We start from the raw sequence: 12,647 nt of genomic DNA, 5'->3' as shown, positions 1-12,647 counted from the left end.
AACAAACAGAAAATTAGATCCCACAGACCTGCACAGAGTGATGAGAGAAAATATGCTTTCACAGCAACTACAAAATAAAATACAAACCCAACACAAGAGGTTTTCACTGGCTAGTATTCAAAGACATTTGCCAAAAGGCATGTTTAAACTACATTAAACCAGAAATATAGACTGAGGTTTTCGACTCAAGTGAGAACCACCATCTGCCATGAAAAGTCATATAAATATATTTGCAGTAAGATTTGGGTTAGATACAATATTTTTCTTTTAACTGCCTAACAGTAAATCCTTAAGATCATACCCAAATACTGCAAAAAGTTAACTTCAAATGTGTTTTATTGTGATGGTAACACTTTACAACAGGGGATGGGGTGATTTTGCAACGACAGATAAAATCAGTCATTACTTTGTTCTTTGATGCCCCTTTCTAAAGTGTTACAATACATTGCAAAGATCAATATAAGCAACCTGAAGCAGCGCTTAAGCACCAGAGGTAAGCAGATACAAATGAGAGGACCAAAATATAAAAAACATGTATGTCTGTTCTGAAAAAATAAAGTTTGCAGGGAGAGAACACAGTGTCAGTGATGTTAGCTTGTGTCAACCGGCTGCAGCAGCTGTGTGAAAGGCTCCGATGAGGGGGCAGAGATGAGTGCTGTGGCAGATATTTTGAGGGGAGGGGAAGGCAGGGTTGTAGGCCAACTACGGTAGTGAAAACATACTCACCAGGAGCCTTAGAGCTTAATGGAGATACTCCTGTGATCCCTAAGTGTATGTAGAGTATACATCTATCAATGCAATACCTTGTGTAAATTTATCACAACTATATCAGTGTTTCAGCTGCAGAATGTGTGGATTATTACCATTTAGGTACATAGAAACACAGAATGTGAGTGTGACAACCCATTAACTTTTAACTCAGAAACTTTCTGCATCAACATTCAGTGAATTTTAAACTAGACCTCATGGAGCATGACCTATAGGAATAACTATTCTTAAAGTATTTCTCAAGCACTTGGGCAAGAAATCAAACACAGCAAACAAAAACAAAACGTCCCTTCTACTGTGCCTGTTTGCAGAATGGAAAAAAGATAATTTCTGACATTTCAAACTATAAACAGCTAATTAAGCAATTAATCTTATTTGTACCATAGGAGGGAATATCCCTCAAACTCACATTTACAGAAAAGAACAGTTATTTACTTTTTCTTGTGATATGTTGGTTTTGGCTAGGTTTCTGGATTTTCCTTTTTTAAAGACAACCTCTTTAAAAACAACGTGGGCCAAGAAAAACGTAGCTGAGAAGTTGTACGGTCGCTCCAGCAACACACAGATATGTAGAGGTCAGACAGAGAAAATACTCACTGGACTGGTTCCTCCGCATCTGTCCCTGAAAGCAAAAACAGACATTAATTAATCAAAGACGCATGCGACCCACCACGAATTTTCAACTGTTACTTGCCAGACATTTGCTAAATTTCTCCATACAGGACAAATAAAACAGACCGACATGCTTTTTACAAAGTGAAAAAGAATTTTAAGGGTCATTATGTTTTTCTCTATCTCATTACAACATGTGCAACTTTTGGAAGATTCTTGACTTTAAGAAAGACCTTCTTGTAGTCAAATGGTTTGAAACCATAAGCCTTTGATCGCATTAATATAAGAAAATATATGATTTCAAATATATAAACCACAATGAAAACTGGGAGAAAAAGCCTGAAAACTATATTATTAATTATTCACAGTGGCCAAGGGAATTTTCCACTTTAGAGTTAAAGACAGTAAATCACAGGACTACCACGGACTCGCACATACCAGACGTTAAACCTAGGGTGAAAAATTCAGCAGCACAAAACCGTGCATCAAAGCCCATATAACGATCAGTCAGGGACAACAGAGAGCGTGCCCCCAACACTTCACCAACTTCCTTTAAAGAGCTTTTTTCCCCCCCAGGATATAAATCTGCTGTGTCATGCTGCGCAACACAAGATATGCAAGATAGACTCTTGAGGGTCACCAACCCAATGGAAACTTAGAGCATCAGTTTCAATAAAGAATTTATTCACACAATGAAAAAGGTTGGGGGGGGGGGATGTCAACGGAGGTAGGGAGAAAAAAAAACAAAAAGAGTTTAAGGAACATAGCAAAAGCATTTAACCACCGTAGAGCTGTGAGGCCAGGGTTTAGTCCCACAGGCGCTAAGCAGCAAATGGGTTCAATTACGGCTCTTGCTGGCCACACACACACACACACACACACACACACGACTTCCATTGCTATTTCAATAAAGGGAACACCACAGAGGGGGAACCAAACAGGAGGAGAAATGAAAAAGACAGAAAAATGAGCACAGAGGAAAAAAAAAAACCTTAATAATTCACACCAGATGATGCAATGTTCGTCATCACCTTGGATGTATGTTTTAACCTTAATCCAGAACTTTTTGGTAAATAGAAAACAGAAAAAGGGAGAAAAACAGAAATCAGAACAGACAGAGAGGAAGGCAAATATAATCTAATGACTATTCTGGTATCTAAATGGAAATCAAGAGTCCACACAAACAAATTGTTTTTTTTTTGTACTTTTAGGATGAGAAAGTAATTGTGGGTTTGAGTCTCGACAACAACCAAAACCAAACTGCAATGAACAAAGTTTAAGGTTTAACAGAGAACAAATTTAATCTCCTGGATCTTGTTACATTAAATAGGAACAAAAACATCCTCTATAAACTTGTAACTTATCTTTATCATTAATTCCCAGGGTGGAAAAAAGAAAACATATGTAATAACTAGGCAACAAACCCAATAAAGCATTCATAAATAACCACAACAGAGTCCTGTCTAGGACAAGTGGGACTACAATAAAACCAGAAGAATAAAAGCAAACTAAGAAACGAGGAAAAGAGAGTGAGGTACAAGACAAACAGTGAGGAGAAACTGTGGTGAGAGCAGAGGAAGGGAGAGGCTGAGGGAGTTAGCCAAAAGCCGGGAAGAAGATGCCGTGACATTCGTTTTAATGTGCAGCCGGGGAGTGCGGCGGGTGAAACCCACTAGACCCCCTTCGCAACACTGAGCGTGCCCTCTCAGCCACTCCACAACATTAACAACAACAGCAGCTCAGTGCACACACAGTCCATGTTTGCACACAAGCAGTAGTGGTTTTAAATTTTAATGGCAGCAGCTATTTTCATAGAGCAGCAGAGAGTGATTCAGAGATTGAGTGATGGTGAGGGACAAGGAGCTGAATGAAGGGCTCCATGACTGAGGTCAGGGATCGGACTGGGTTCTAACTGTGTGTGTGTGTGTGTGTGTGTGTGTGTGTGCGTGTAGCCTGCTGGCCACTGCCGCAAAGCTTTCCTCTAAGTGCCTACAAGGAGGGCAGTGTGCATGTGTGTGAGTCTGCAGTAAAGGCCAACAACATCAGATACTTAACTCAGAAATTATTGTTTCTGAGTTCTTGGTATTTTTTATTTAAAAAAGAAAAAACATAATCCTAAGGTTGTTTGACATGAAACTGAATTTGAAGTAGAGGCCAAATAAGAAATGTGTGCAAACAGGAACCATACTGAATCAGAAGTCAATCTTGCATATAAAATAAATTTGAAATAACACATGTCTTTCCAATGTAAAGAAAATAAGCTTCATGAAAGAGTGATTTATGGTGAACACCTAGTGGGATACGGTTACATGGCATTCCCACCTACCCTAACAGAGGTTAGATATTCTACTGTTGCCCTCTAGTGTTGCAGAGGCAGAGCAGACTTCTGCTGCAGCAAAGCAGGACAGCAACAGGTTTGTGTTTTGGATTTTTAAAACATTTGGTGTGTTACCATACCGAGGTTGAAGGTGACAGGATAATGTTTCCGATGGATGCTTTAAGCTCATCAATGGTGGCTCGGTTCTGATGCGTGCCATTGTTTGGCTGAACGGGCTTTATTTCTACGTGGAACTTCCTGGGTTCATCTTCATCCTCTGAGTCGCTGGACGAATAGAAGGAATTATCTTTGGCATGTGAGCAAAAAAAAAAAGTTAAGGAGACAACAGTAAAACAGAGAGAGCGCTAATCTAAGGTCCATTTTTATTTAGCCCTAGCATCAGACTGCAGGCGGGTGTGTACAGAAAAACCTTGATGTCTTATTATCTGGACTGATTGTAAGAGTGTGACGACTCTGAGACAAGTGAAAAGGATATCGTTTTCATTTGCTTCCGGTCTAATACAGAAGCCCTCTGCATCAACTTGGGGAACATTCTACAAAAAAAACAAAAACACAGAAAAAAAGACATGTTTAAAGTCAAACTTTATTGCACTTCTTAATTAACACAAAGTTAAAATAAACACATTGCATGTGTATCGTTTTAAACACATCTGTGTTTAATTTATAAAAAATAATTTTTTTAAAATTAAACTGACATTTTCAATCACATCATATGCAAGGAATTGCATAAAACTGCTTTACATGGTTTAATACATATAATTTTAAAAATTAACTGTTGACTAGTACTTCATGGTTTAACAATTCTTTTCTTTTTGCATATTGATCTTCCTCCTTACACTAAAACTTAAACTAAGTACAAGTTTTTCTTTTTTTCTAAATGTGTCTTGTCATAAAAGCTTGTTAGTTTGCCAAGTTTGAAGTTTATCAATAGAGGGAAACATTTGTACGACTTTTTTTGGATTAACACATTAAAAATTTCATACACATATATACACACACACACACACACACACACACACACACACACTATTTCTTTCCAGACCCTTCCATCTATTTATCTTTCTATATATATCTATATCTCATCTCAAAAAAAATTTATATTGTGGAATTTTTCTTCAGAAAAAAGTGAAACTTTCTTATATTCTACATTCATTATTCATAAAATGAAATAATTCAAGCCTTTTTTGTTTTAATCTTGATGATTATGGTTTACAGCTTATGGAATTCAAAAATCCAGTATCTCAAAATGTATTAGAATTTTAAAATAATAAATTTATAACTCAAAATGTCGACTTGAGAAGGCCTCTAATCAGCTCATTACTTCAAAACACCTGCAAAAGTCTCCTGAGCCTTTAATCTCAGTCTGGTACTGGTGCTCAATGAACTTCTCCACGATATTCCATATGTCATTTACAAAAAAGGTTTTATGTGTGTGTTTCTGTGTGTATTGCTTGCTTACAGCGTTCTGGATGTCTATGGCTCCATAGTATCCAGGGGGAGCACCGTTGGCAGTGTTCTACAAGCACAAACAGAGAGACATGAATGAATGAGTAAAGGAATGAGCAAATCTACAAAACAAACATGAGGGAGAGTGACAGAGTTACATGTTGCAAGTCGAAAAATACATAGCAGAATAAAATGAGCAAGGACCTTTTACACCCTCCTTCTGTTTGAAATCAAGATAACATACTTCAGCCGACATATCAGCTAAAGTATGAACTCAATGTTAAAGAATAACTGGTTATTTTGGTAAAAATTATACTCACAGCAGCTTCAACTTCTGTAGACTCCCTGGAGGACAAAATCATGTTGAGAAAGTCTTAACATTTTTTACAGGGGGGAAAACAAAAAAAAGTTGCATAAATTGTATTGTGGATTAAAGATGTAAAAGTCTTCACTCACGTGGAGTCTGTGTCCTTGTCTTTCCTACGGCCTGGGATACCAAATGGTTTTCTCTTTCGTGGTTTGGCACCTTAATAAAAAACAAAGCATTTTTCAACCAAAGATTAATGTTAATAATTCTTTTCTTCATACCAATATGTAAAACATGAGTTTGCTTTAAACCTGCATTAAACTTTCAGTGCTTTACTTTACTTGCAACTTGCAATGTTTCTTGCAAATCTTTAATTTTGTAATAAGAGTTACCTTCGGTAGCAATTGCTGTGTTGCACTCCTCAAACTCAATCGGTCCTAATGAGACAAAAAAAATAAATCCTTTAGGTTCATTTGGCATGGAAAGGGTCAATGACCCACTGCTGTGAATGCTGTGAATGTACATCACGCAATAATCACACACACACACACACACACACACACACACTTTAGCAAATACACAACATGCAGTCTGGCGGGCCATAAAGAGTGTGTATACAAACAGAGCTAGGCTGGTCCCAGAGGGCAGACAGGGTCAATAGCAGAGTCAACTGTGTGTCTGGTGGCCCTCACAGAGATGTGACACTCCCTCCTGGGAACACAAAGCACTACTCTACAGCGCAGAGTCTTCCTCACAGCGACACACAAAAAACCCCACCTGGGACAATTAATCACCACAATTATAAACCAATTCTAAATCAACGTAGGAGCACTGGTATTCACAGCAAACAGCAGGTATGAAGACACGCAAATGCACTAACCCTAATACAATAAGACAAACAAGTCCAAGATTGCATGGTGTGAAGTGTTTAAAGCAACATGGACAAATCTGCTCTTGGGCTTAAGAGATGCCCATCTCTCTGGCGTGCAAAAAAGTGTTTAGACCATTTATAAAATAAGCGAACGTGATGAGGCACACACGAACATACAAAGACACAAAAGTAACCATGGCAATGATTATTAGACTAAATTTAAAAGACTGAACTAAAACATTGTCATATGCATTCCAGCCAACAGCCATAATATCACTTGGAGCACAACCAGCCATGGATTTCTTTGAACAAAAAAAAAAGAATAAACAAAAGTTTCTTTTGGTAATTCAGAAAACAGCAATAAATAACAACGTTCACACTTAATTTAATGCTCATCAATTATATACATTTACCTCGGAGGCCCAGCACTTGGATTGTCACGCTTGACGTGTGCCTCCAGAAACATTTATTGAGGATGTTCAAAGACATGGTGCTTTCACATACACACGCTGACACACACTAAAAGCTGCTGGAAAACCAGAGGCAAGACATGCAATGAGCGTCCGTGTCAATCAGAGAAATCTGGGAGGTTGGGCTATTGGTGTCTGTGACATGTTATTATCTATTAGAAAGAGGGACTCCTCAGCCATATAATAAAATAAACTATAATTATTTTCATTAGTGTAATATCTACAACAGCAGTTATACAGCTATGTGACTGCAAATAGCTGCTTAGCAAAAAACAACACGCCAATGCTCAAATTCCATTTAAGTATTTTAAACAATTCTTTCTTGAAATGCATGACCTGGAAAACATGCGGTCTGCATTTGATATCAGAGCAGATAGAAACAGATATGCTGCATATAACTAGAAATCTTAATAGCTTGTAGGATGGGCAGGAGAGAGAGAGAGAGAGAGAGAGATGGACCCTCTGGCAAGATTTCTGATACACTAACATGCCTTGACCTGAAAACAACAAAGCTAATGATATTTTAACTCAAAATGTATACAGTAGCAGCAGTCCAACGCGGCCTCCCCAGAGGATGCCAGTCACGAGCAGAATTGACGCATTGTTTGGCGTGTGTAATGCTGAGTGAAGCGCAGGGAAGCGGCGAGTCACGAGAGGCATGCATCACGCCAAGTGAAGTGGATAAAGTACACCAATGACCGATCTACTCTACTGTGCAATATCAGGCCTCTTCACCGCCGGCAAATACATAGCACGAATGACTGTGTCTGTGTGTGTGTGTGTGTGTGTGTGTGTGTGTACGTGTGAGTTTCATGCCAATCAAAACCAAATGGGCATGCTCATTGAAGAACTTTCTCTCATGGGAGGCAGGGAGAAGGACGGTAATTTCATCGTCCCCATTCGGTCACTGTACCGACATAAAACAGGTAAGCACTTATGGGGTGTATCTGGTCCTGGGGAGGAGGATCATAATTATCTCATTTGACATCATCTTGCACTTTATGTATCAGTTGTAGATATTGTCAAACAAAGGAAATAAAAACACATCCAGAAAGGGGGAAATTTCTGGAAAATTACAAATTGCATACTTTATTCAAGCTCTGGGATATACAAATACTGTGGATCAACGTCAGGCCCAGGCAGAGCAGGAACTCGTTCCCGCTAGCATCCTGCGATTGCATCTGACAATATTTATGCACGCTGACTGCAAAAAAAGTCTAAACACCAGACACATGAATATTACCTAAATCTGGGCAGACATTAGGAACTGTTTAAACATCTCCTAAACAGACAGACGACTTTGTTTATACAGGGGAAGATGTTTCTTTTCTTTCTACTCTCTGTGAGGGAAGCATGCAGTCACGCATGAGCGGAGAATGGTTTTTTAAATTGCATATGCTTCACATGGCACTGGGAGTGGGAGAGGGGCGGAGGGGGTTTGCGTGTCTGGCCCTCCGCCAGTTGACAGCTCAGCTGGATATCGTTGAACACTCCGAACCCCCCTGCCTCGCAGCGTGTCACTTTGGGATTGTTTCCGCAATAGAAAGTTTATTCAACCTCTCTCTCTCTCTAAAGGCACTGGACCGGCCATCCGTTCAGCTATTTAATCAGGGGACAGACAGGTTATTTTTTTGACAGGGCCGGGGCTGCTGCGCAATCTCTAATGAACAGCTTGATACAAGAGGAATTTTCTGACCGTTTTTTTAGCCTCAATTAATTCTGCTGTCCAAACAAATGAAGGCCACCACTCCTTGGACGCAGCGTCTGGATACAGGGGTCACTATTTGTGTACACACAAACACAGCAGAGGTGAACCCTTTGTGCCTATGACCTGACGTAATATAGTACAAGTACAGGGACTAGTGAAGTAATTGGATATTTACGACAGGACGGTTGTTGCTGTCATGCTGTTCACATGCATCATATCATCAGTAAAAGTAAAATAGCTGATGAAAAAAAATCAAGCTTCAGAGCTACTACAATAACTGCAAGAGTAACTGACTAACTATCAATGAATGAGCTGTGCGTGTGTTTGTGTGAAACAGAGGGAGGTGAGGGGGCAGAGCCAAAGGATTCTGAGGAGTATTCCCTTGATTATTGTGGCATGGCAAAGTTTACACAAGAGTCATTGTTGAGCTCTGACCTCCTGAAAAGGTTGGTTCTGCTGCGAGCACAGCAAAGCCCCCTGTGTGTCACATGCTAACTGGAATGCCAAGCCTGCCTACCTTTACAGCAGATTAATATGATCGACTCTGATGGACCTCTCCTACTTCTAATTGCCCCTCTCTATACACCACTACCCTCCCCACAAGGCAGGAACAGGAGGAAGACCTGTTACTCTGACCACTCATTTACCTACGCACAGCACAGACACGACAAGCACATATTATTAGAATAAAACATATATAAGACGTATAAAAACATATATAATAACGTATATAAGACTGGTGGCTTACCTGGTCTCTCCTTGCCAGTTCCTTTGCTCTCTGCCAGTTTCTGTATTAAGCTCTCCACTGAGGTGTTCTCAATGTTCCTCACAAATTCATTGTGGACCTACAAAATCCAAAATAATGAATCATATTTACTGACAGTTATCTTTTACTTGGAATTTAAGACTTGTCGCAGAAAGCACAATGTAAAACATGTTTGAGTACAGCAGAATATCATCTAAAATCCGCATCCTCTGCCAGACTTTTTGGTACATTTTGTGTTGTGGTTATAAATTTACACAGTTAATTGTCGATTGATTTTTTTTTGCTGCAATCAATTAATGAAAAGGTTTGGGCCATTTACAGGGGTACAACTCTCTTAAATAAAATTTCATGATTGCTAGTACTCTAACTTGACAGAGGTGTTTAACCAAGTACTGGCAGCAAAGCCACATTCAAACTCACCAGCAAAGATGGAACAACACAAAGTAAATATGGTATTGTGGCTTGCCACACTCTGAGCCCGACTGAAGAGTGAGATGTTTCCTTTTAATTTACTTCAAAGTGGCCTCAGACTGGCATTTCTCCTTACTGTGCTATTGACATTATCTTTAGGCTACCGCTGCTCATTCTTCGTTGCTTGCTGGTGAGTTCTAGCCACACATCCTTAGGTGTGGATGTGAGGGGTTGTCTGTCTATGTGTGGCCCTGCGATGGACTGCGACCTGTCCAGGGTGTACCCCGCCTTTCGCTCGATGTAAGCTGGGACTGGCTCCAGGTTGACGATGGATGGAACTGATGAAACTAAATATGTGAAATATTTTTCTGTAGTTGGGGAAAATGTAGTTACATAAGTCAGCATTAAAGTTATTGTTCAGTGCTTTTGACATTTCTGTTTTGAGTTATGTCATACCATACGAGCATTTCTAAGAATGAAGAAAAACAAAGGATGTCACGTGTTGAGTGTTTGGTTTATGACAAATGAGAAAAGACTGTATTTTACTGTCATTCTATTGTGTCAGGTTGAATCATTGTTGTTGGCACTGTAGTCTGCTGATGCCCTTTGGGCAGTATCAAAGGAAGCATAGTGTTTGTTTGCTTGTTTGTTTTGGATGTGCATGTGTGCTTGTGTGTTTACTGAAGGGGAAAGCGATGTATAGGCATGGGGATGAAGAGCAGTGGCTGACTGCCATCTCACCAAACCATTTAGATGTGCGTGATACTGTAAGCGTAGAGTGGCTCCGCTATCAAACAAACAGACACGCATACACACACATATGTGTCTGCCCCCCGGGCCCTTGTGGCGAGGTGGAGTGCATTAGCCTTCTGTGCCCTGGCAGGAGAGGATGTTGAGGGGGGGGTGATGGGGGTAGGGGGCAGCAGGGAGGTTGCTGTGGTGAGGAAGTATGCTCAGTGCAGCACACGCGATCTGTCAGGTGCTGCTGCCACGACGGAGGTCATCAACCTGCGTGCCCAGCCCGCCTCTCTCTGTCTCTCTCTCTCTCTCTCTCTCACACACACACACACACACACACACACGCGCGCACACACACACACACACACACTCTTTTGGCCACATGCTTGAAACATGCATCTACCTTCAAGGGATCCTCACACACACAAATGCCCACTTACAAAAACAAACAGCACGCAAACTCACATCTGCCCATATGTGAGTCAAAGCTCTCCACACAGGGAACCACACTTCCTTTCATTCTAACCCTCTTATCCTTCACGCCCACTGAGCTGATACTGGCTGAGCCTTGTCTGAAAATACCTGCAACATGACTACTTCTTGACTTTAGTGACACTTTCGGTTACAGGTTCCCTTTGCTAAGGTTTCATGCACTGTACTTCACTGAAACAACTTGTCTCTGGTAGTTTAATATAACCTTTTCCCATTGGAGCCAGAACTTTATCCACATATGTAGAGGTACTCCACAAGACCTGTAAGCAGACTGATGGGTAAAATCAGTCAAGTTCACCTTAAGTAAGTCGTAAGTCATTAATGGCAAGAATAAATAATATATCCAACATATATGGTATGTTAATTTTGTGAATTTGTTGGAACATCAATCTTAAATTGTTCAAATAAATCATTAAAGCTAAACAATGTTGTCCAATATACACTACAAAAAAGAATTAAGGCTCTTTAAGAGATACAGATTTTTTTAGCCGGTGCATATTGTAATGATAGAGTGTATTTAAGTTATAATCATTCAGTGACCTCCTTTGATAAATGTAATGTATTCGTATTCCTTCATTGTATCTCGACCTTTAGAACACATATCATTTTCAAGGTTATACTTCACTTTTGCTTATCTCTGGTGTGGCAGATCTAAGGTTGTAATTCTTCCCTCTACTCTTGTATGCAGTACTTATCTGAGTACTGATCTTATCTGATCTATTTATTTACTTCATCATGAGTAAGTGGAACTGTGGAGCTAGTAACTATGCTTGGCTCTTTAAAGCAAGGGGCCCATTTTATTGAATATTGAAGTATGGACCATATGTTATCCATTCATCCATCCATCCATCCATCGTCAACCGCTTATCCTGCGTACAGGGTTGCGGGGGGCTGGAGCCAATCCCAGCTTTCATCGGGCATATGGTCATCGCCAGTGACCATATGTCATTAAAAAATTTATTTGGGAATAAATATAGTATTGAAGAAATTCATCAGCTGGACAAAATGCAAGAATAATAACTGTGTTTTGGAAGTTAATATTTAAGCAAAGAAATTGGCTGAAATTAAAGTTAACACAAATGTTAATAAAAAATGACTCACAGGGGCTCAGGGCTGAATGTCTTCGGTGTGTATTTCATAGTGTGGGTGTGCATGTCTAACTAAAACAGAACTTACAATATATTAAACACAAGTAGATGCTAAAGTATGATTTTGTTTGCTTGTCAACATGAATGCCTGTGGGCTCAATTACTAAGCACAATGTTACAGAGTGGAAACCTCTCTCTCTCTCTTCAACCAAGGACGAAACATCTTCCAGTATCTTCAACCAAGTCCAGTTGCCCTTGACTTTAAGCTTCGTTGGATAACTATGTCCTGGATGACTGAGAATCTTCATAGACATCTCTCTCTCTCTCTCTCCCTTCTGCCTAACCCTTATATAACATTAATATTCCCAAGGTCCCTCACAACCTGGTTGAAGAGTATTTATCACCAAATCACAATTTCTTAAACTGGCCATGTTTTATAGTTTGGAAAGAATTCAGGCCGTATTTTAGCTAGGCTCAGCAACAGGCAGTAGCACTACCTATTTCCTCCTCAGAAGCAGGAACTGGGTGGCTGAATAACCTGTGGTAGCCTGTCGCTCTACATTCTTTCCAACTTGCAGCAGGACCTGCAGGCTGGACTGAGATAATCTTGGTGGAGCTGCGTCGCCCTCTAT

General features: G+C 40.0%; 1 protein-coding gene across 3 annotated transcripts in view; it reads right to left on the bottom strand.

Moving 5' to 3' along the window:
* Positions 1–12,647, bottom strand: part of fcho2 (FCH and mu domain containing endocytic adaptor 2) — a 41,949-nt gene that overhangs the window by 12,656 nt on the left and 16,646 nt on the right. For all 3 annotated transcript variants that reach the window (XM_046066629.1, XM_046066626.1, XM_046066627.1), the window contains exons 8-15: positions 9,269–9,365; positions 5,864–5,908; positions 5,621–5,690; positions 5,485–5,509; positions 5,178–5,234; positions 4,194–4,251; positions 3,838–4,013; positions 1,366–1,390 (exon numbers count right to left, since the gene is read on the bottom strand). In XM_046066629.1, the coding sequence (XP_045922585.1) occupies positions 1,366–1,390; positions 3,838–4,013; positions 4,194–4,251; positions 5,178–5,234; positions 5,485–5,509; positions 5,621–5,690; positions 5,864–5,908; positions 9,269–9,365 (553 nt within the window). The remainder of the gene's footprint in view (positions 1–1,365; positions 1,391–3,837; positions 4,014–4,193; positions 4,252–5,177; positions 5,235–5,484; positions 5,510–5,620; positions 5,691–5,863; positions 5,909–9,268; positions 9,366–12,647) is intronic.

This window comes from Micropterus dolomieu, linkage group LG13 (genome assembly GCF_021292245.1).
Source record: "Micropterus dolomieu isolate WLL.071019.BEF.003 ecotype Adirondacks linkage group LG13, ASM2129224v1, whole genome shotgun sequence".
In the NCBI taxonomy this organism is placed as follows: domain Eukaryota; kingdom Metazoa; phylum Chordata; class Actinopteri; order Centrarchiformes; family Centrarchidae; genus Micropterus; species Micropterus dolomieu.
Note: the sequence above shows the minus strand (reverse complement) of the source record. Positions and strands in the feature narration are given on the sequence as shown.